The 24,868-nt window shown below is 41.9% G+C and overlaps 1 protein-coding gene across 4 annotated transcripts in view; it reads right to left on the bottom strand.

Moving 5' to 3' along the window:
- Positions 1-24,868, bottom strand: part of LOC122555375 (protein eva-1 homolog C-like) — a 145,182-nt gene that overhangs the window by 117,559 nt on the left and 2,755 nt on the right. For all 4 annotated transcript variants that reach the window (XM_043701325.1, XM_043701326.1, XM_043701324.1 and 1 more), the window contains one exon: positions 22,652-22,855. In XM_043701325.1, coding sequence (XP_043557260.1) covers positions 22,652-22,760 — 109 coding nt within the window. In that variant the 5' untranslated portion in view covers positions 22,761-22,855. The remainder of the gene's footprint in view (positions 1-22,651; positions 22,856-24,868) is intronic.

Raw genomic sequence — 24,868 nt, 5'->3', positions numbered from 1 at the left:
CTGACAAGGGTGTCCACTTCTATGAGAACACCCTGCAACTTACATGCTCCATTTGCTGCATTTTCTAATGATAAAACCAGTTGTAGTGCCTGTTTGAAGTCCAGTTGGACTTAGGTTAGTAGGCGATTTTGCAGGGTTACCTCATTCATCCCACATACCAAACGATCTCTCAGCATCTCATTAAGGGTTAAACCAAAGTCACACTCCTCTGCCAGTCATCTTAACATAGTCAAAAGTCCCGATACAAATTCCGCTAGTTCTTGAATGCTGAGTAAAACCAACAGTGACTCCGAATTAGAGGAGGCTTGGGGTCATAATATTCCTTAACTTAATCCATCAATTCTTGAAAAGTTTTAGTATCTGGTGCATCAGGGAAAGTTAAGCCCCTTATAACCAAAAAGCTGCAAGTCCACAAGCTGTCAGGAGAATTACTCATTGCTTTTCATCTGGCCCAATGTCATTTTCACAGAAAGAATAATACTTTCATCTTTGAGTTGGGAAAGAATGTAACAATGAATACCTTCAGAAGTGCACTTTTCTCCCGTTGCCACAGAAATAACTTCAGAAATCCCATCACCAAGTCATCCTTTAATTAAATATGGAGAGTCCTTGACATTCATCTAGCTTCCTCAGAGCCAGCTTTCAAAATGACAAAACCTCTGACACTCCTATTTATATCTGTCAGCCAGGGCTCCCTGATTAGATCAGCTTAATAGACCCCATCAGGGCACTCATATTCTATGAGGTCCACCTGGCTGACCTCATTACAATCACGACAAGAAGACTAACATGAAATTGGTGTTGTGATGCAGTGGACTATGTTCAAATTCTACCTTCTCTGAACAGATTGAAAGAGAAAATATCTGGAAACCTAACAATGAATAACACCTTTAGTGAACTTTTCCTGGAACTATACAGGGAGGCAGGATCGGGAGGAAACTTGAGAATCAGATTGCTCCAGTGTAGGAATGAGTCAATCTTGCTGGATCAGGGTCAATGCAGCAACATCTACCTGCTCTGCAGTAGCAGATAGCCAAGTGGATCCTTTAAGAAATCAAAAAAGGGAATGGTTGCAGCATATTGGGGATCTTGGCACCACAGTCAGCTCCTCAAATGAGGCTGGAGTCTGACATATGAAAGGTGGAAACTCCTAGGAGCAAGCCAGAACACCACTGAGGTCATGAATTAATACCCTAAGTATGCTGACCCTGAAAGGGCACGGCTGCAGTTTTGGCTCCTGCCACCATTCCACAAAGCCAGTCTGGCATTTGTGTCCCTGAATTTTTTTCACATTTTTTGAAAGCTTTCAAAAGCATTTCCAGTTTGAGGTGCTGCCATGGAGCCTTGCCTCTCTGAATAGCATCCATCTCCTCTGGTGAGGCTGCCGGCTTCCACAGCTTTTAGCTCTCTGAATGGGCCTCCCACCTGGGCAGTCTGTCCATTGTCCTCAATTAAGGAAGGATATTCTTAATTGGTTACGTTCTGTAAGATTGCAACATCCTACGCCCAGCTCACATCACTGAAGCTGGTAGTTACCAGTTCCAAAGGAGAAGTCATATTTGACTGAAAATCTTAACTCTGTTTTTCTCTCCCCACAAATGCTGGCAGACCTGCTGAGTTCTCCAGCATTTTCAGGTTTTAGTAGGATATGAGCATGATTGACAAGCCCAGGATTTGCTACCCACTGAGAACTGCTTTTGAGAAGGTGGTGCAAATTCTTGAACTGCTGCATTCCAGCTGGTACATTGTGTTGGCAGTGACAGCATCATCAACAGTCCCTCACTTTGAGGAAAAATGCACTTACTCTTAACTCTACCTTGTGCAATTACATGATATAGAATTATATAGCACGATATTTTCATAAATAAAATTCCAGTGCATCTAGTCCATCATGAAAATGCACTATCAGGTGTGATATACAGCGTTAGGTCAAGTTTGAACTTTTTTTATCTTCCAAGGCACTTCTGCAAGGTAGGTGATCTTTATGAAGCATAATCAACTAGCATTTTAAAAAAAATTATGCAATGACAAATAATTTTAGTATACATCCTTTAATGCAGAATTAAATACAAGGAGTATACACCAACCTAATGATGAACCTTAAGGCTGCTTTACTTTTGAAAATATCCTTCCATTCCTGTTCTTGTGCCTTACATCATCTCTAACCATAAAGTTCTCTAAAGTCTTTACGGTAAGACTCTGAAAGAATTTTATAAAAACAGCCTGGGGTAATGCTAACTGACACAGCAGTGAACCTGTGCAGTTACTGCCTTTGAATTCATGTATCACTGGACATCAGAGTGCATCTGGGAAAAGTAACGAACAGTGAAATTCACAACTGATCTTGGAGGAACCTGTTTGGGAGAGGTCACAGCACGGAAACAGATAAGTGGATTTTAAGTGTGGCCTTAAACTAAGTCTGCAGTAGTGAGTGGAGTGGGTTCTTTCTTGATTATATGTTACATTGAGCTATGTCTCTTGATTAAAATTAAAAATATAAGCCATAAGTATTAAGTTAGCCTGGAGCAGTGTTTTGTAGAGGAATAAGACAGTGCAATTGTCTGGGTCTGTAGATTGAAAGTTCAAAAATGGCCTTTAGTAGACTGATATGCTGTTCTTGTCGAATGTGGCAGTTTAGAGAGAGTTTATGTGCTACTGAGGATTATATCTGCAATAAATGCCGTTAGTTGCAGATCGAATGGATCAGTTGGCGAGACAGTTAAAGGTAATGAGGAATTTACAAGAGCGAGGGGATGTGATGGATGGCAGTTATACGAAGGGGGAAAAGTTGCAGATACAGTCCCATGGATGGGTTAACTCCAGGAAAGGTAAGAGAGGTAGGCAGGAAATGCAGGAGTCTTCTGTGGCTTTCCCCACTTCAAACAAGTAAATAAAGGGGATGATGGATTCTCAGCGGAATGTAGCATGAACAGACAAGTTTCTGGTATCGAGGCTATCTCTGATGCAATGAGGGGTATGTCAGGTTCCAAGAGATCAATTGTGTTAGGGCACTCTCTAGTCCAAGGCACAGACAGACGTTTCGGTGGCCAGCAGCGAAACATCAGAATGGTGTGTTGCCTCCCTGGTCTCAGGATCAAGGATGTCTCACAGAGGGTGCAGAATGTTCTCAAGGGAGAGAGGGACCAGCAGAAGATCATTGTACACATTGCAACCAATGACATAGGAAGGGAAAAGGATGAGATCCTGAAGGGAGAATATAGAGAGGTGGGCCGGAATTTAAAAAGGTCTTCGAGAGTAGTAATATCTGGATTACTCCTGGTGCTGTGAGCTAGTGAGGGCAGGAATAGAAGGATAGAGCAGATGAATGCATGGCTGAGGAGATGGTGTATGAGAGAAGGATTCATGTTTTTGGATCACTGGAATCTCTTCTGGGGTAGAAGTGACCTGTACAAGAAGGACAGATTGCACCTGAATTGGAAGGGGACTAATATACTGGCAGGGAAATTTGCTCAAGCTACTCAGGACGATTTAAAATAGTAAATTAGTGGGGGGCCGGGGGGAGCGGACCCAGGAAGATAGTGAGGAAAGATTTCAATCTGAGACTGGTACAGTTGAGGACAGAAGCGAGTTGAACAGACAGAGCAGGCAGGGACAAAGTAGAGAACAAAGAGGACTGAGAAATTAAACGGCATTTATTTCAATGCAAGAGGGAAGGCAGATGAACTCAGGGTATGGTTAGGAACATGGGATTGGGATGTCATAGCAATTACAGAAACATGGCTCAGGATGAACAGGACTGGCAGCTTAATGTTCCAGGATACAAAGGTTACAGGAAGGACAGAAAGGAAGGCAAGAGGGATGGGGAAGTGGCATTTTTGATAAGGGATAGCATTACAGCTGTACTTAGGGAGGATATTTCTGAAAATACATCCAGGAAGGTTATTTGGGTGGAACTGAGGAATAAGAAAGGAATGATCACCTTATTGGGATGTATTATAGACCCCCTAATAGTCAGAGGGAAATTGAGAAACAAATTTGCAAGGTAATCTCAGTTATCTGTAAAAATAATAGAGTAGTTATGGTAGGGAATTTTAACTTTCCAAACATAGACTAGGGACTGCCATAGTATTAAGGGTTTAGGTGGAAAGGAATTTGTTAAAAGTGTACAAGAGAATTTTCTGATTCAATATGTGGATGTACCTACGAGTGAAGGTGCAGAACTTGACCTACTTTTGGGAAATAAGGCAGGGGAGGTGACTGAGGTGTCAGTGGGGGAGCACTTTGGGGCCAGTGACCATAATTCTATTAGTTCTAAAATAGTGATGGAAAAGGATAGACCAGATCTAAAAATTGAAGTTCTAAATTGGCGGAAGGCTAACTTTAATGTTATTAGGCAAGAACTTTCAAAAGCTGATTGGGGGAAGATGTTCACAGGTAATGCGACAGCTGGAAAATAGAAAGCCTTCCGAAATGGGATAACGAGAGTCCAGAGATAGTATATTCCTGTTAGGGTGAAAGGAACGGCTGGTAGGTGTAGGGAATGCTGCATAACTAAAGAAATTGAGGGTTTGGTTAAGAAAAAGGAAGCATTTGTAAGGTGCAGACAGGATAGATCGAGTGAATCCTGAGAAGAGTACAAAGACAGTAGGATTATACTTGACAGGGAAATCAGGAGGGCAAAAAGGGGACATCAGGTGGCTTTGGTAAATAGAGTTGAGGAGAATACAAAGGGTTTTTACAAATACATTAAGGACAAAAGGGTAACTAGGGAGAGAATAGGGCATCTCAAAGATCAGCAAGGCAGCTTTTGTGTGGAGCCACAGAAAATGGGGGAGATACTAAATGAGTATTTTGCATCAGTGTTTACTGTGGAAAAGGAAATGGAACATATGGAATGTAAGGAAATAGATGGTGACATCTTAGAAAATATCCATATTACAGAGGAGGAAATGCTGAATGATGTGAAACACATAAAAGTGCATAAATACCCAGGACCTGACCAGGTGTACCCTAGAACTCTGAGAAGCTAGGGAAGTGATTGCTGGGCCTCTTGCGGAGATATTTGTATCATCGATACTCACGGGTGAGGTGCCGGAAGACTGGAGGTTGGCTAACGTGGTGCCACTGTTTAAGGGTGGTAAGAACAAGCCAAGGAAGTATAGACCAGTGAGCCTGACATCACTGGGGGGCAAATTGTTGGAGGGAATCTTGAGGGACAGGATGTATGTGTATTTCTAACGTGGTGCCACTGTTTAAGGGTGGTAAGAACAAGCCAAGGAAGTATAGACAGTGAGCCTGACATCACTGGGGGGCAAATTGTTGGAAGGAATCTTGAGGGACAGGATGTATGTGTATTTGGAAAGGCAAGGACTGATTAGGGATAGTCAATGTGGCTTTGTGCTTGGGAAATCATGTCTCATGAATTTGACTTGAGTTTTTTGAAGAAGTAACAAAGAGGATTGATGAGGGCAGAGCGGTGGACATGATCTATATGGGCTTTAGTAAGGCATTCGACAAGGTTCCCCATGGTAGACTGGTTAGCAAGGTTAGATCTCATGGAACACAAGCAGAACTAGCCATTTGGATACAGAACTGGCTCAAAGGTAGAAGACAGAGGGTGGTGGTGGAGGTTTGTTTTTCAGACTGAAGGCCTGTAACCAGTGGAGTTCCACAAGGATCGGTGCTGGGTCCACTACTTTTCGTCATTTATATAAATGATTTGGATGTGCACATGAGAGGAATAGTTATTAACTTTGCAGATGACACCCAAATTGGAGGTGTAGTAGACAGCGAAGAAGGTTACCTTAGATTACAACGGGATCTTGATGAGATGGGCCAATGGGCTGAGAATGGTAGATGGACTTTAATTCAGATAAATGTGAGGTGCTGCATTGTGGGAAAGCAAATCTTAGCAGGACTTATACTCTTAATGGTAAGGTCCTACGGAGTGTTGCTGAACAAAGAGAGCTTGGAGGGCAGGTTCCTAGCGCCTTGAAAGTGGAGTCGCAGGAAGATAGGATAGTGAAGAAGGTGTTTGGTATGATTTCTTTTATTGGTCAGAGTATTGAGTACAGGAGTTGGGGGGTCATGTTGTGGTTGTACAGGACATTGGTTAGGCCAGTGTTGGAATATTGCGTGCAATTTTGGTCTCCTTCCTATTGGAAGAATGTTGTGAAACTTGAAAGGTTTCAGAAAAGATTTACAAGAATGTTGCCAGGGTTGGAGCATTTGAGTTATAGGAAGGGGATGAATAGGCTGGGGCTGTTTTCCCTGGAGCGTCGGAAGCTGAGGGGTGGCCTTACAGAGGTTTATAAAATCACGAGTGGTATGGATAGGATAAATAGACAAAGTCTCTTCCCTGGGGTGGGGGAGTCCAGAACTAGAGGGTATAGATTTATGGTGTGAGGGGAAAAATATAAAAGAGACCTAAGGGTCAATTTTTTCACGCAGAGGGTGATACGTGTACGGAATGAGCTGTCAGAGGAAGTGGTGGAGGCTGGTACAATTGCAACATTTAAGAGGCATTTGAATGGGTATATGAATAGGAAGGGTTTGAAGGATATGGGATGGGTACTGGCAGGTGGGACTAGATTTGGTTGGGATATCTGGTCGGCATGGACGGGTTGGACTGAAGGGTCTGTTTCCATGCTGTACATCTCTATGACTCTGTGACTCTAATTCCTTCTTTGATCTGCAACTCACCTTTAATACTTCTGTGAAATTTCTGTCACAATATTCAGATACAAGCGAGAAACAAGTTATGTTTCAAAGACCTTTTATCATGTTGTAAAAATGGATTACAAATTACAAGTCCTACAAGATTCAAATCAGAAACATGCAGCACTATTGTGACTACTCTGCTTAACGGTTCATAATAGTTCTTATCTCAACCGTGTCAAATTTGCTATCAACACAGCAACTTTAAAACTATTCAAACACAATACCTTACTATCTCTCCTTTCCTCCTTATCAGTCCTGGATGCAATAATTTCTGCTGTTCTGTTGGATCTCACCCAAGTAGATACTGATACGATCCAAAATAATGAATATCACGAGAATGTTTGACAATATTTGACATCAAAACTCTCATTTTCCAGCAGGTCACAGATTAGCAGTCTAAACCAGGGATCCTAGTTCATTTATTCTTCTGACATCTTTCAATATTGTCTTGCTCCTTAAAGAATATCCACTAAGGCTAAGCTAATACATCGTGGGTGTTACCTTGACTAAAAACTGAACTATACTTGCCTTATAAATACATTGGTTACAAGAGGAGCTCAAAGGATGGGAATCCTGCAGCAAGCAACTCATCTCCTGACCCCTCAAAGCCTGTCCACCATTTTTAAGGCACATGTCAGGAGTGTGATGGAATACTCTGCTTACCTGGGTGAGTGCAGCTCCAACAACACAAGAGCCTGACATCATCAAGAACAAAGCAGCTCACATGACTTTTCTTTTTTTACTCATTCATGGGATGTAAGCATTGCTGACCAGATCAGCATTTATTACCCATTCCTAATTGCCCAGCTAGCCACAATGCTGTGAGTCTGGAGTCACGTGGAGGTTGGACCAGGTAAGGACAGCTGTTTCCTTCCCTAAAGGACATTAGTGAACTGGATAGGTTTTCCTGATGATTGATAATAGTTTCATGGTCAATATTAGACCCTTAAATCCAGATTTATTTTTTACTGAATTCAATTTCCACCATCTGCTATGACAGGATTTGAACCTGGGTACCTCAAACATTACCTGGGTCGTTAGATTAACAAGCCAGTGATAATACTGGCACCACATCCACAAACATTCATTTTGTCCACCATCAACACTTAGTAGCAGTAATGTATACTTATCTATAAGATGCAATGCAGAAATTCTCCAAGGCTCCTTAAGACAGCAATTTCCAAACCCACACCCACTTCCACCCAGAAGGATAAGGACAGAAGATACCATGGAAACACCATCACTTACAATTGTGCTTCCAAGTCATTAACCTTCCTGACTTGGAAATAGATCACTGTTTCTTCAGTGTAATTGGGCCAAACTCCTGGAATTCCCTCCCTAACAGCAATGTGAGCCAAACTACAGCATTGCAGTGGTTCAAGAAGGCAGCTCACTGCCAACTTCTGAAGGGAAACGAGGAATGGGCAATCACTGCTGACCCACAAGTTTGTTCTTTAAAAATCGATTTGGCACTTCATATTTCAATCATTTGCCACAGGTTAAACGTAATTCAAATTGGTGGTAGCAAAGTTGATAATTATTTTCATTGTGGTCTTCACAAGGAAGCTGTTGAATGTAAATTGTGGACTTATTGATGGATCTTAAGTTGTAGTCCAAGTCTGATGATGAAGCATTTCTGTGGAAAGGTTTCTTCAATTAAACAGCAGTAAGGTGTGGGCTGTTAATCTTGGACACACTGATGCTTTGACTGGTTGCCCTCCTTTTCTTCCACCTTTTTTTCTGGCTGCTGTGATTGATCCTCTGAACAATTACCGGTGACAATGGCTTATTTGTTGTGACTAGGAGAAAGTAAGGACTGCAGATGCTGGAGGTCAGAGTTGAGAGTGTGGCGCTGGAAAAGCACAACAGGTCAAGTAGCATCCGAGGAGCAGGAGAATCGACATTTCAGGCATAAGCCTTCCTGGTGAAGGGCTTATGCACAAAACATCAATTCTCCTGCTCCTTGGATGCTGCCTGACCTGTTGTGCTTTTCCAGCACCACAGTCTAAACTCTGATCTCTTATGACTGTCAGACTGTGGAGCAAGTCAACAGATACCCATTTCAGATAATATCATGATCAATCTAATTACAGCTATATTAATTTAAATAAAATCCAATAAATAAACTCTATCACTGGGAACTCTATTGTTTTTATGACAACATAATAAGGCAAATTTGAATTTGAAACAAAAACAGAAGTTACCAGAAAAGCTCAGCAAGTCTGGCAGCATCTGTGAAGAGGAATCAGAATTAATGTCTGGTGACTTTTCCTCAAAGCTGATGGTGGCTAGGAAATTGTCGGTTTATATGAAGAAGATAGGGTAGAGGGTGGGGGAATAAATGATAGGTGGGGATAGAGCCCAAAGAGAGAGAAAAACAGTTGGATAGACAAAGGAGTGGATAATGATCCTGCTGGGAGGATGAATAGCTGTTAATGGTGACTGTTAGTGGCTAACAATAGCTGACACACTACCTATTGTTAACCACTAACAGTCACCATCAACCGCGATTCACCCTCCCAGCCAGATTATTATCCCCTCCTTTGTCTGTCCAACTGTTCTTCTCTCTCTTTGGGCTCTATCCCCACCTATTGTTTACTCCCCTACCCCTTACCCTATCTTCTTCATATAAACCGATATATTCCTAGCCATCGTCAGTTCTGAGGAAGGGTCACTGGACTCAAAAACATTAATTCTGATTCCTCTTCACTGATGCTGCCAGACCTGCTGAGCTTTTGCAGCAACCTCAATTTTTGTTTCTGTTTTCCCAGTGTGGAAACAGACCATTTGGCCTAACAAGTCCACACCGAATGTCCGAAGAGTAACCCACCCAGATCCATTTCCCTTTGACTAATGCACCTAACACTATGGGCAATTTAGCAGGGCCAATTCACCAGACCTGCACATCTTTGGATCGTGGGAGGAAACTGGAGCACCCGGAGGAAACCCACGCAGACAGGGGGAGAATGTGCAAACTCCACACAGACAGTCACGTGAGGCTAGAATTGAACCTGGGTCCCTGGTGCTCAGAGGCAACAGTGCTAGACACTGAGCCGCCGTGCATAATTAAGACAGATTGGGGAAGTTGGGAGTATTTTACTTGGAAAGAAGCTAAAGAGGAGATCTTACTAAAGATTTCAACATGGGGGTTTTGGACAGAGTGGACAGGGAGACATTATTCCTGCTTGTCAAAAGATCTAGAACAATAGGGCACAGATTTAAAGTAATTTGCAGAAGAAGTAACCATGATTTGAGAAAAAACATTTTTCAGACAGTGTGAGGGTCAGATGTGAAATGCACTGTTTGGATGTGTACTGGACAGTTCTAATTAAGGTATTCAAGAGGGCATTAAATGATATTTACAGCTTCCACAGTCCTTTCAGTTTAAATTTAAATTCTGTTTTCTCTATTTGGGCATTCATAATTCAACTTCCAGTGCATATGTTCAATATAAATTGTTCTCAAATTTCCCATAATTAGTTATAATTTGGCAATCTTCACTCAACAAAGTTAGAAGGACAAATCGGCTAGTAAATAGATCAGCAATGGAATGATGGGTGGTTTTATCAGGACAGGTTTGGAAACACTTCATGCCTTGTTGGTAAATCTCTCACCTATATCAAGCATTATTAGATCACAGAGCACTAGATTGGCTTTTTCCAAATGTTCTGGTTAATTTTTCCAAATCTTAAGTAACAAAATTAAAATGCTAATTTTCAAAAAAAAAAGGACCAGGAAAAACATGACTGATAGATCTTTTAGATTAGATTTCCTGCAGTGTGGAAACAGGCCCTTCGGCCCACTAAGTCCACATCGACCCTCCGAACAGTAACCCAACCAGACCCATTCCCCTGACTAATGCACCTAGCACTATGGGCAATTTAGCATGGTTAATTGACCTAACCTGCACATCTTTGGACTGTGGGAGGAAACCGGAGCACCCGGAGGAAACCCATGCAGACACAGGGAGAATGTGCAAACTCCACACAGACTAGAATCTCAAGGCTAGAATCGAACCTGGGACCCTGGTGCTGTGAGGCAGCAGTGCTAACCACTGAGCCACCGTGCCGCGCCTTAAAATAAATTGTTAAAATGTAGTGTTTAAATAAATTTTCGTTTTGCTTAAAGTGGAGTGGTTTGACCAGTTGCAAGACATCTGGAATATTTTGATAAAAAGCAACTTTTAAAAATTATCTACAGTTTCCGAGTATCAGAATTATAAGTTAATTATTTGCCTGGAAGCTATGCCATGTAGTTTCAACCAATGTTCTTCTCTGAGCCAAGTTAAAAAAGAATTAGTGCAAAGCCAGATAGGTGAAGTGTCCAATAGTAACCAGTTGTGAAAGTTAAGGGATACTCGGAACACAGTGGTTAGCATTGCTGGCTCACAGCGCCAGAGACCCGGGTTCAATTCCCGCCTCAGGCAACTGCCTCTGTGGAGTTTGCGCATTCTCCCCATGTCCGAGTGGGTTTCCCCCAGGTGCTCCGGTTTCCTCCCATAGTCCAAAAAAAAAATGTGAAGGTTAGGTGAATTGGCCATGCAAAATTGCCCGTAATGTTAGGTGAAGGGGTAAATGTAGGGGAATGGGTCTGGGTGGGTTGCTCTTGGGAGGCTCGGTGTGGACTTGTTGGGTCGAAGGGCCTGTTTCCACACTGTAAGTAATCTAATCTAATCTAAACATCTCTAGCCAAAATGGTAGAGAATGATCTTGTCCTGCTAACAATAGTGAGGCAAGGTCTTGATTCCCTTCGTAAACTATTAACTACATTGTGACACACATGATAATATCTGTAACAATGCAATATAAATAATGTTTGGCCGTCTGCGCCTAAGAGTCCTAAGAAGCATGACTGCTATTTATTACAACAATAATTCTGAAATGAAAACAGAGCTCATAGACAGTTGTAGTTTCAATCACTACAGACAAAGTAGTAATAACATACTGAGATGAGTAAACAAAAATACGCTTCCTAAGGGATGCACAACATTGTGAAGAAACAAAAATGAATTTTTGTATACATATTATCCAGTTTATAAACTTAAGAGATTGTTTATGGAACTCCATCTGAAAAAGTCAAGCAGAAGTCTTACATTGGTGGAAGAAGAAACAGCTAAAGTACCACATAAGGTACAGCACATTTTGTTCTTTGGCCATATAAAACAAAAAAAGTAGTTAATCATCAGCCGAATAAGAACAATAGCAAAGGTCTATAAATAAATCGAATGCATTGGACCTTCACTGACCTCAGCTAACAGAGCTTATAAATGTATTTTACAAAACCATAAGTCACTGGAGTGCTTGTGAAAAACACTAATGTAACTTTTCAAGAGCTCAACTCAAATGGGCCAAGTTTAATACAAAACAGCCTAAAGAAATCCTATTATGTCTTTACGGTTCTTTTTTCAAGTTGATTCTCTAAAGACTTTAATTAGGTAAGAACTGGCAGCATTAAATATATTTTTTTTAAAATAGCAACATGTAAAGTGTTAATTAAACTTTCATTAAGTTACAATTCTGTCTGACAAAAGGGTAACCGGCTTAACAGGCTTAACTCCTGCCTACAATATTTCTAAGTACAGGAGTTTTTTTTTAGATAGGGATACATTTTGGAACAATTATTAATGGCTAAACACCCTCATTAAATCTCAAGCTATACGCTCTCCTATTTATTTCATACGCCTAGTAACATTGGGTGAAATATTTCTACTTGAATTTCACATTTGCTCCAAATTTGGAAATTACAGCATATATGTTCTGATGTATAGGAGCAATCCCATTGGAGATAAATGGGTGCATAAAAATCAGGAGAATATTGACTTATTCTCCTATGACCTCGTCCACTGTGTCTGTTGCTCTCGATGTGGTCCCCTCTACATCAGAGAGACAGGACACCAACTCGCAGAGCGGTTCAGGGAACATCTCTGGGACGCACGCACCAACCAACCCCACCAAGGTGTGCCAATCACTTCAACATCCCCTCCCAGTCCCCCAAGGACATGCAAGTCCTGGGCCTCCTCCACCGAAAAAACAAACCCAGCTGCCAATTGGAGGAAGAATGCCTTCCATCTTGGGACCCTCCAACCATACAACATCAAAATCGAATTCACCAGTTTCCAAATCTCCCCTCCCCCCCCCCCTATTTATCTCTCAGCCCCCTTTCCCCTCTACACTCCTGATGAAGGGCTAATGCCCGAGACATCGACATTCCTGCTCCTCAGATGCTGTCTGACCTGCTGTGCTTTTCCAGCACAATACTTTTCGACTCTGACTCTCCAGCATCTGCATGTTATCATGGACTAGGCTTTTATACCCCACTGTGGTCAGGATTAGAGGCACATAGGAGTTAAAATATGGCTAGAGTGCTAATTCCTAGTCCCATCTTTCATGTCATTTCAAGAGAAATAAACATTAAGAAGGAACTTAATAACATCATTAAAGGAATTTTCCTTTTATTTTCATCTTTCCCTTGAAAGCTTGAATAACCTGTTCCTTCTCCCAAAAAGAATGCAAGTTGTGGTAAATAATTGTCCGCCATTTGTGAAGTTCAGCGAACAGTTAACCACATGCTTCTATTATGGCCATAGCTCACTACGTGTTGGGCAGCTGACACAGTTTAATAAGGTCTCCTCCCAGATCATTTTAAAGGAGGCCAATTTAGATTTTCTAGTCAGCCTCCAGGATCCTGCAGGTGGCAGGAGACACTTTAAGTTCCCCAAGCAGCGGATTAGGAGCTCAGCTTCCTGGATATGCCTGGCAGCTCTTTATATCTATGGCACCACTATTTTCCTTTTATTCTTTCATGAGATGTGAATGGCACTGGTCGGGCCAGCAATTGTTGCCCTTTTCTAACAGCTCTTGAAAAGATGGTGGTAAGCTGCTTTCTTGAGCCATTACAGCCCAAGCTGTGGGTACATTCTCACTGTTGTTAGGATTTTCATCATTTAGTGTTCAATGTACACTACTACAGTGTAACTTATTCTTAGTGTGCTACAAACAAATAAAAGTTTGTTGTGAATAGAGAAGCAGCTTCATATAAAACTGGCAATTAGTTTTATTCTGCACAACCAACCCATCCTATTCTCAATAATCAATATGGAATACCAAACACATGGAGGTAACCTTTCATCTAACTACATCCATATTGAGTAAATATTTATGTTTATTTACGATATCAGTATGGACTATACACAACTGAAAACTATTTTATAGAAATAGGACTACTTAATATAGATATTAATGTCTACATGTAACCATATAAATCTACATAATAGTGATTATCAGGTTTTATTTCACAAATCTAGAATATTATATAGAATACTTTCTGATTACATTAGTCACAGGTAAAGTGCATTTTCTTGATAATTTAAAAGCAGGTATAGTTTTTTTTAAAAATGAACACAAGCATCATGTACCTGGAGTAGGCTGCAAGGGTGCATTCATGATTTCCAGATGAATTCTCCACTTTCGGATTGAGGAACTGCATTTCTAGCAGGTGTGGAGAGTGATAAGACTCAGAGATGTACAGCACAGAAACAGACTCTTCAGTCAAACTCAATACCAACCAGGTATCCTAAATAAATCTAGTTGCATTTACCAGCATTTGGCCCATATCCTTCTGAACTCTTCCTATTTATATACCCATCCAGATGCCTTTTTAAATGTTGCAATTGTACTAGCCTCCATCACTTCCTCTGACAGCTCATTCCATACACACACCACCTTGTGTGTGAAAACGTTGCCCCTTAGGTCCTTTTAAATACTTATCCTCTCACCATAAACCTATGCCCTCTTGTTCTGGACTCCCCCACCCGAGGGAAAAGACCTTGTCTATTTACCCTATCTATGCTCCTCATGATTTTATAAACCTCTAGAAGGTCACCCCTCAGCCTCCAAATCTCCAGGGAAAACAGCCCCAGTCTATTCAGCCCTCTCCCTATAGCTTAAACCCTCCTCGTAAATCACCCTGGTAAATCTTCTGTGAACTCTTTCAAGTTTCACAACAGCGTTCCAATCGTGGCATGAACAATGTCCTGTACAGCCACAACATGACCTCCCAACTCCTATACTCAATACTCTGACCAATAAAGGAAAGCATACCAAACACCTTGTTCACTAACCCATCTACCTGTGACTCCACTTTCAAGGGACTATGAACTCCACTCCAAGACTTGCACTCCAAGGTCTCTTTGTTCAGCAACCTTCTCATTAAGTGTATTAAGTCCTGCTCTGATTTGCCTTTCCAAAATGCAGCACCTCACATTTATCTAAATTAAACTTCATCTTCTACTCCTCAGCCCATTGGTCCATCTGATCAAGATCCTGTTGCACTCTGAGGGAATCTCTTTCCAGTCCACCACACCTCCAATTTTAGAGTCATCTGAAAACTTACTAAACATATCTCCTATGTTCACATCCAAATCATTATATAAATGACGAAAAACAACGGATTCAGCACCAATCCTTGTGGCACACTGATGGTCACAGGCCTCCAGTCTGAAAAGCAATCCTACACCACCACCCTCTGTTTTCTATCTTTGAACCAGTTCTGTATCCAAATGGCTAGTTTGCCCGCTATTCCATGAGATCCAACGTTGCTAACCAGTTTCCCATGAGGAACCTTGTCAAACATTTTACTGAAGTCTATATAGATTACATCCACCACTCTGCCCTCATCAATCCTCTTTGTTACTTCTTCAAAAAACTCAATTAAGTTCGTGAGATATGATTTCCCACGCACAAAGCCAGGTTGACTAATCCTAATTAGTCCCTGCCTTTTGAAATACATGTAAATCCATTCCCTTAGGATTCCCTCCAACAACTTACCCACCTCCAATGTCAAGCTCACTGGTCTATAGTTCCCTGGCTTTTCCTTACCACGTTGCTTAAATAGTGGAGAATTCATTTGGGAATCATGAATGCACCCTTGCAGCCTACTCCAGGTACATGATAGAACGTAGAACATAGAACATAGAACAATACAGCACAGAACAGGCCCTTCGGCCCACGATGTTGTGCCGAACATTTGTCCTAGCTTAAGCACCCATCCATGTACCTATTCAATTGCCACTTAAAAGTCACCAAAGATTCTGACTCTACCACTCCCACAGGCAGCGCATTCCATGCCCCCACCACTCTCTGGGTAAAGAACCCACCCCTGACATCTCCCCTATACCGTCCACCCTTCACCTTAAATTTATGTCCCCTTGTAACACTCTGTTGTACCCGGGGAAAAAGTTTCTGACTGTCTACTCTATCTATTCCTCTGATCATCTTATAAACCTCTATCAAGTCACCCCTCATCCTTCGCCGTTCCAATGAGAAAAGGCCTAGCACTCTCAACCTATCCTCGTACGACCTATTCTCCATTCCAGGCAACATCCTGGTAAATCTTCTCTGCACCCTCTCCAAAGCTTCCACATCTTTCCTAAAGTGAGGCAACCAGAACTGCACACAGTACTCCAAATGTGGCCTAACCAAAGTCCTGTACAGCTGTAACATCACTTCACGACTCTTGAATTCAATCCCTCTGTTAATGAACGCTAATACACCATAGGCCGCCTTACAAGCTCTATCCACTTTCAAAGACCTATGAACATAGACCCCAAGATCCCTTGTTCCTCCACCTCACTAAGAACCCTACCGTTAACTTGTGATGCTTGTGTTCATTCGCCAATCTCCAGTCTTCCAGCACCTTGACTGTGGCTATTAATGATACAGATATCTCTGCAACGGGCCCAGCAATCTCTTCCCTAATTTTCCTATGTAAAACTCAATAAGTCAAGTCAGTTATTAGATCCTTCTGCCATACAGACAATAGATGATACTGCCAGTGACAGATTAACCCTATAGGCAGTAGTTTAATATACCTGGCCACATCCAAAACACACACAACAGAGGTGAATGAGCCTTTGGGGGAGGGTAGTAGAATTCCAATGAAAGAAAGACTGTCAAAAGGTGAATTAGCCAATATCTGTGAGTTCATTCATTTAAAAAAGCAACAATGAGAAGCATAAAACATGACAGTAAAATTAGTGAGTTTTGAGAAGATTTGTAGCTCAGGTTGAGGTTTTGGATGTAGATTTGCTCGCTGAGCTGCAAGGTTCATTTCCAGACATTTTGTTACCCTACTAGGTAACATCTTCAGTAACATCTTTCCTGTGGAAATGACATCACCAACCCAAAGAAACCCAAACATATAAATAGAAATCAGGAATTTTCAGTATTGCTTCACCTGAAGCCCACTGAAGATGTTACCTAGATGTTACCTACATGACAGTAAAAAACTTAACTCATATAGCATAGAAAATCCCCTCTGAAGAGTTATGATCATGCATGGTGAATAAAATAGGATGAATACTTTTAACAGGAACCCTGATAATAGTCAACTGATGCAGGCCTGAGGCCAGGCGTTTTCATTCTGAAGGTATTTTCCATCTTGTTCATTCCTCCCACTTACATCTCTCGGGCTTTGGCATGTCACCACAGGAAATGACATCTCCAACCCAAGGAAACCCAAACACATAAATAGAAAGTGGGCTACACCACCAGTGCTTCATCCGATGCACCTCCCCAGAATTCTGGCCTCAGTAAAAAATACCCACATTCTGTATGATCAGGAACTCATCCACTAATTTGAACATGTGTTTTCTCTGGCACTAAAGTGCTGTGGGTGGTAAACTCTGCGAATGAGAGAGACAAGGGCATATGATATATGGGAAAACACCAGCTGCAAGTTTCCCTCAGCTACAAAGTGTACTGACTTGCTGACCTATGCCTTTGACCAATATCTCCTACTTGGTGCATGCATCTGTTACAGGAACAACAAAAATGTAAACTGACTTTGACATGAATAAAATGGCAAATGAAAATATGTTGTATTAAAATTAATACAATCTCCAGAATGATATTTAATAATGTTTTTTTCTTGAAGTTTCATTTTACTTTCAACGTTTTCTTGAAATCACAAGAAGACTTAGCTTTCTGCATGCAAAAAAATTCAGTTGTTATGGTAGATAACTGCCTTCTGAAATTCAGGAAGTAGTCATATCCAAGGTTCTAACAATGGCTATGACTCATTGCTTGCATTTCTTACAGTCCTAAAAGTGGCTTTGTCACTTTGTACACTTGGGAAAGGTTAGTTAAAGAACAGCTCAAACTAAGGGAACACAATGTTAAAAATACATTAAGTGAAAGTATGAACATTCTTTCACAATTATATTTCCACAGTCCTGATGCCACGCTTGAAGTAATCAAGATCGAGAATTTACTGCAATTTCCACAGTAAAAAAGTATGACATTTCTAACCTTGCTTATTTTATGTGTAAATAGGCTCATGCCAAAGACAAAACTCCATTACTTCTATTTTCACAATACTCCTTGATTTGGTTTGATACAGGACTAACCATATTCTCTGTTACCTCAAAACCCTATGGGCCTTTAATATGGATGAAGTAATTCAACAAATGCCTACCGGTGTAACACATTTCATGAGATCCACTGCATAATGTGTCATCTTCCTGAACAAAGTAACTATGAAAAATAGCTAGCCTTAATACAGAAAACAATGATATTCACCCAGCTAATTAATGCCACAATTACATATTTATTTTCAGACAATTTATAAGAAGTACAGGCAGTAAGACGTTCAATCCACAGAGAAAGTAGTTCAGCATAAATCAGAAATTTAGATCTCTGGAAACAATAGTATTTCTATCCTTAAAATGTATTGGTTTGTTTAGTATGGGAACAATACCACAGAACAAAGGGTCCTACAACTTTCTTTACCACAATTACCATTTTTAACAATTGACAATACCAGATGTAGGTTTGCTCACTGAGCTGGAAGATTCATTTTCAGGCATTTCATCACCATACTAGGTAACATCATCAGTGAGCCTCCGGATGAAGCACTGGTGGTGTAGCCCACTTTCTATTTATGTGTTTGGGTTTCCTTGGGTTGGAGATGTCATTTCCTGTGGTGACATCATTTCATACGGTGATGTCATTTCCTGTTCTTTTTCTCAGGGGGTGTTAAATGGGATCCAAGTCAATGTGTTTGTTGACAGAATTCCAGTTGGAATGTCATGCTTCTAGAAATTCTTGTGGGTGTCTCTGTTTGGTTTATCTTCAGATGGATGTGTTGTCTGAGTCGAAGTTTTGTCTTTCCTCATCTGTATGTAAGGATACTAGTGTGAGTGGCTCAGTGGTTAGCACTGCTGCCTCACAGCACCAGGGACCCAGGCTCAATTCCAGCCTTGGGTGATTGTCTGTGTGGAGTTTGCTCATTTTCCCTGTGTCTGCATGGGTTTGCTCCAGTTTTCTCCCACAGTCCAAAGATGTGCAGGTCAGGTGAATTGGCCATGCTAAATCACCCATTGTGTTAGCTGCGTTAGTCAAAGGGAAATGGGTCTGGGTGGGTTACTCTTCGGAGGGTTGGTATGGACTTGTGAAGGGCCTGTTTCCACACTCTAGGGAATCTAATCTAATCCAAAAAAAATGGATGAGGAAGGACACCACTTCAACTGGGACAACACATCCATCCTAGGACAAGCCAAACAGAGACAAGCACAATAATTCCTAGAAGCATGGCATTTCAACCAGAACTTTATCAACAAATACATTGACTCCGATCCCATTTACCACCCCCTGACAAACAGAACAAGAAGCGACATTGCCATACGAACTGACATCACAGGAAATGACATCACCAGCTCAGGGAAATCCAAACACATAAATAGGAAGTGGCTACATCACCAGTGCTTTATCCGGAGGCTCAGTGAAGATGTTACCTGGTATGGTGATGAAATGTCTGAAAATGAACCTTCCAGCTCAGCGAGCAAACCTACATCCAGAACCTCAAACTGAGCTACAAATTTTCTCAAAACTCGCTAACTGACAACACCATTTTAATCCACATCCAAATCCACATCCACAATTTTAATAACATGCTTTGTTTCCTCAACTCATCTCATCTTCCATATAAGTTGAAAAGTAACCGCACTGTCAGTATTCATTTCAAAAGAGCAGTTAAACAGAAATGAATGAAACAATATGTTAGAGTCATGGGATATGGGTTCATGATTGTTAGCTTCCATGTATCTGAACTCCCTATCTCCATGTGGGAGTGGTGGTTGAATACTTTCTTACTGAATAATTTGGAAACAGAACTATTCAAAGACTGATCTCAGCTGTTGCTATGCTATAGTCATAGTACTGTGTGCTGCTAAAAGACTCAACTTAAACACTTGCTGCACTATGTTGTTGTTCTAACGGAAAAGCAATCAGCTGATGCATATTTGGTTGAATTTATACAATCATCTCTCCGAAGTGGCAAATTTTTAACACAAAGGGAATATAAAAATATGGAGAAGGAGAGGATTTTATTGGGCCAACAATTTCATTTTCAAATGTCACTGGCAGTCGCATGTATCACCTGTGTGCTACTCAGTGGCAGCATATAATTTTAGCTGATCTGTGGTCCTAACTGGTACTGCTGCATTACACATCAAAGATATGATATTAGTCTCTTTATCTGCTCCTGATACCAAAAGCACTAAGTTCCATGCATGACCTTATAATGATCTCCCCCTGTCCCCATTAAAATTAAACTTGGAACTCACAATCAAAGTGCCTGCCACATTTACACTGTTCTGTATTGACAAGCTCCCTCTCAGTACTCATTTAATCAAGTTGCATAGACACACCTCCACAGTAGTTGGAAATTGAAGCCAAATTGAATCTGGGCTACAAGACAGGGATACTACCATTACAGCACAAGAGCCCTCAGGGCTCAGTAAATACTTACAGCTCTGGTAAACATGCAATTGAGTCTTAACCATGAAAATAATTCAGTCCACTGGCTATTGTCAACAAGTAAGGAGTGCAATTGCTCCACCCATCATCAGGGTGCTCTATTTTGTCATAGAAAATTAGCCTATGGCATATATTTTAACATTTTAAGCCAAGAATACAAGTTTTATGAGATGCAACAGGCTTCTGAGACACTTCGAACTTGGCTTCATATTGCGTTGTGGTTAGGCAATTTTAAAATGTAACAGAAGAACAGCTTCTATAGTCCTATTACAACATTTGGTTTCAATACTATCCCCTTCTTTAGTTACAATGCAGCTCTTGCACAGAGGCACACTCAAAATTGTTTTGCATTAGCCTGAAAGTAATAGTAGTAAAATTGTTACTTTAGCCTTGGTTAGGATGACATACTGAGCTTAAAGAGCAGGTCCAAGGCTGAAAATTCTGTAATGAGTGACTCATTTCCTGACCACACTTTCTCCTGCCCCCAAAGTCTGTTCACCATCTACAAGGCCTAAGCCTTGATTTTACTGAAATAGTCTCCATTTGGCTAGATAAGAGACCTCCCACAAAATGCAAGAAGCTATAAGACAATTCAGGATAAAGCAGCCTACTTGATCAATGCCTCGTCCATCATCTTAAATATTTGTCCCTCTGCCAACAGTGTAACAGCTACAAGGTGCATGTAAAATAATTTCTAACTTTGCTTATGTATAAATAGCCTCATGCAAATCACAAGATGCCAGGATTTCTGTTTGCACCATATTTGGAGTTGGGTCAACACAAGATTGATTCCTTGTTCTCCACCTAGCATTCCCCCAACCCCTTGGTACAAATGATTATTACCTACAAGATACATTGCAGTAGCTTGCCAAAACTCCCTTGACAGCACCTTCCAAACACATGATCTCTATCACATAGAAGGACCAATGCAGCGGAAGCATAGGAACACTACCACCTGAAAGTATCCCACCAAGTCACACACATCCTGACTTGGAAAATAATCATTGTTACATTACTTTCATGTGTCAAAGATTGGACCCCTCTTTCAAAAATGATGGTATTTATACCACATGGACTGCTGCGGTTCAGGAAGATAGATTACAATGTCATGCAACTATCAGTTCAGTTGCATGACACTGTAATTGTTTGCTATAAATTCTGTGTCTTATGGTCCTACTCCACAGCTACCTAATTAAGGAACAGCGCTCCGAAAGCTAGTGCTTCCAATTATACTTGTTGGACGATAACCTGGTGTTTTTAACTTTACATTTGACTTAACCAGCAATGCCCACATGCCATAAACTAAAACAGTGAAGGTGTGGGAGTAGATTGACCTTTGGTCATTTGCTAGTTATGTGCTGCCCAAAGGGAAACCTCGGATTATTTAAACAAAGTGAATTTTATAAATAAAAAGATTATACAAACTCGCTCCAAAAGAAAGTTCCCACCACTAAGGAACAAAGCAGCAGTCTACTGAGGCAAATTCTATTGTATTGATATGCTTAACTAGACATTTCAATAGTCGGCATAACTAGCAAAAGAGAGTTCACAATGTCAACATTATCATTACCATTTACTTAATGTGCAGGACAAATACTTATAATTATATCTCTATTTATATCTACTCACAAGTAAACATTTTACAAAATTTTCTGCAATTCAAATTTTAGAAACACCCATGCTTAAATATTAATCAATGATAGCTAATTGAAGAGACTGAAAAGTTGATTACAATATCTATTATTTAAAGCTGAGGTTAAAAGGAACACAACAATGATGAACAGCCCCATCCACCACTCTTTGCCATCTTATTGGTAATGACAAACTCAGAATCAGATTTGCAATAGGAAGGTTCAAGGCTCCTCTCTCTCACATATCATCCCATTCTGTATGTTTCAGGATACAACTTCAAGTTCAGCTTTAATCTTCAAACAATTTATTTGACAGAAAAGTTTTAAACACAGTCAACATTCACTGACTGGATGCACAATGTCATTCCATAATCCTCATATCAACGATAATAATCAGTGAAGTGCTTGACGTACACGGCAATAACGTGTCAAATTAAACTAAAATAGACATTTACAAACACTTAAACTCTTGATCACATTATTGACTACTTGGTAGAGTGTTTTTTAAATAAAATGTTCCCTTACCTGAAAAAATACCTGAAGCGCCCATCTCTTTGGTCCAAATAAGTAGAACATAGATCACACTGAGAAGCACTGGTATCTGTCTCCTATGACATCCATCAAGCAGGTGCATCGTGTATTGACAACTAGCAGTTCACATCGTTTTAAATTTTTCTCTGACCACCCATCTCCAGGTGACGTCCTCCTCAGGTGTGTAGGTCACAGGCCCTGGACAGCCAGAAAAAGAGCAGTTGTCACCAAGTTGCCCCAAGTAAATAATGCAACACAAAACCTCACAGGTACACTTACCTGAAGTGTGTGATAGACACAAAGACAAGTGCACAGCACAGCACCCAAGATTTGTGAGGACAGCACAGACACTCAAGTGAGAGTATGACGACAGTATAGGCACCCATTTGAGCGACATGTAGAGACAGTTTAGAAATGCAGTGTATGGAACATGAGCTCAGCATAAAAATCCCACTAGAGGAACATGAGGACTGTGTAGAAATCCAATTTAAGAGTGATGAGAACAGTATTGAATGGCCATATGTGGAACATAGGACAGTATAGATCCACACCTGAGGGACATGAAGATGGTACAGAAACCCCACTTGAGGAACAGGAGAACAGTATAGAAAGCCCACCTGAGGAGCAGTGGGACAGGATAGAAACCCCACCTGAGGGGAATGATGAGAGTATACAAACACCACCTAAGGGGCCTGACGACAATACAGAAAATCATCTGAGGAGCACGGGGACAGGATAGAAATGCCAGCTGAGGAGCAGGGGGATAGTATAGAGACCCAGACTGAGGAGCAAGGAAACAGTATAGAAACCCAACTTGAGGGATAGGGGCACAGTATAGAAACCCCACCTGAGGAGCAGGGGGCGGTATAGAAACCCCACCTGAGGAGCAGGGGGACAGGATAAAAACCCCATCTGAGGGGCAAGGGGACAGTATAGAAACCCCACCTGAGGAGCAGGGGGACAGGATAGAAACCCCACCTGAGGAGCAGGGGGACAGGATAGAAACCCCATCTGAGGAGCAGGGGGACAGGATAGAAACCCCACCTGAGGGGCAGGGGGACAGTAAAGAAAACCCCACCTGAGGAGCAGGGGGACAGTAAAGAAAACCCCACCTGAGGAGCAGGGAGACAGTATAGAAACCCGACCTGAGGAGCAGGGTGACAGGATAGAAACGCCACCTGAGGAGCAGGGGGACAGGATAGAAACCCCACCTGAGGAGCAGGGGGACAGTAAAGAAACCCCACCTGAGGAGCAGGGGGACAGTATAGAAACCCCACCTAAGGAGCAGGGGGACAGTACAGAAACCCAACCTGAGGAGCAGGGGGACAGTATAGAAACCCCACCTCAGGGGCAAGGGGACAGTATAAAAACCCCACCTGAGGGGCAGGGGGACTATATAGAAACGCCACCTGAGGGGCAGGCCACCTGAGGGGCAAACCCCACCTGAGGAGCAGGGGGACAGTATAGAAACCCCACCTCAGGGGCAAGGGGACAGTATAAAAACCCCACCTGAGGGGCAGGGGGACTATATAGAAACGCCACCTGAGGGGCAGGGAGACAGTATAGAAACCCCACCTAAGGAGCAGGGGGACAGTACAGAAACCCCACCTGAGGAGCAGGGGGACAGTATAGAAACCCCACCTGAGGGGCAGGGGGACAGTAAAGAAAACCCCACCTGAGGAGCAGGGAGACAGTATAGAAACCCGACCTGAGGAGCAGGGTGACAGGATAGAAACCCCACCTAAGGAGCAGGGGGACAGTAAAGAAAACCCCACCTGAGGAGCAGGGGGACAGTAAAGAAACCCGACCTGAGGAGCAGGGGGACAGTATAGAAACCCCACCTAAGGAGCAGGGGGACAGTACAGAAACCTCACCTGAGGAGCAGGGGGACAGTATAGAAACCCCACCTCAGGGGCAAGGGGACAGTATAAAAACCCGACCTGAGGGGCAGGGGGACTATATAGAAACCCCACCTGAGGGGCAGGGGGACTATATAGAAACGCCACCTGAGGGGCAGGGAGACAGTAGAGAAACCCCACCTGAGGGGCAAGGGGACAGTAGAGAAACCCCACCTGAGGGGCAAGGGGACAGTATAGAAACCCCACCTGAGGGGCAGGGGGACAATAAAGAAAACCCCATCTGAGGGGCAGGGGGACAGTATAGAAACCACACCTGAGGGGCAGTGGGAGAGTATAGAAACCCCACCTGAGG

The sequence above is a fragment of the Chiloscyllium plagiosum genome, chromosome 12 (genome assembly GCF_004010195.1).
Source record: "Chiloscyllium plagiosum isolate BGI_BamShark_2017 chromosome 12, ASM401019v2, whole genome shotgun sequence".
NCBI lineage: Eukaryota > Metazoa > Chordata > Chondrichthyes > Orectolobiformes > Hemiscylliidae > Chiloscyllium > Chiloscyllium plagiosum.
The sequence above is the reverse complement of the archived record's forward strand: the minus strand, read 5'-3'. Positions and strand labels throughout refer to the sequence as shown.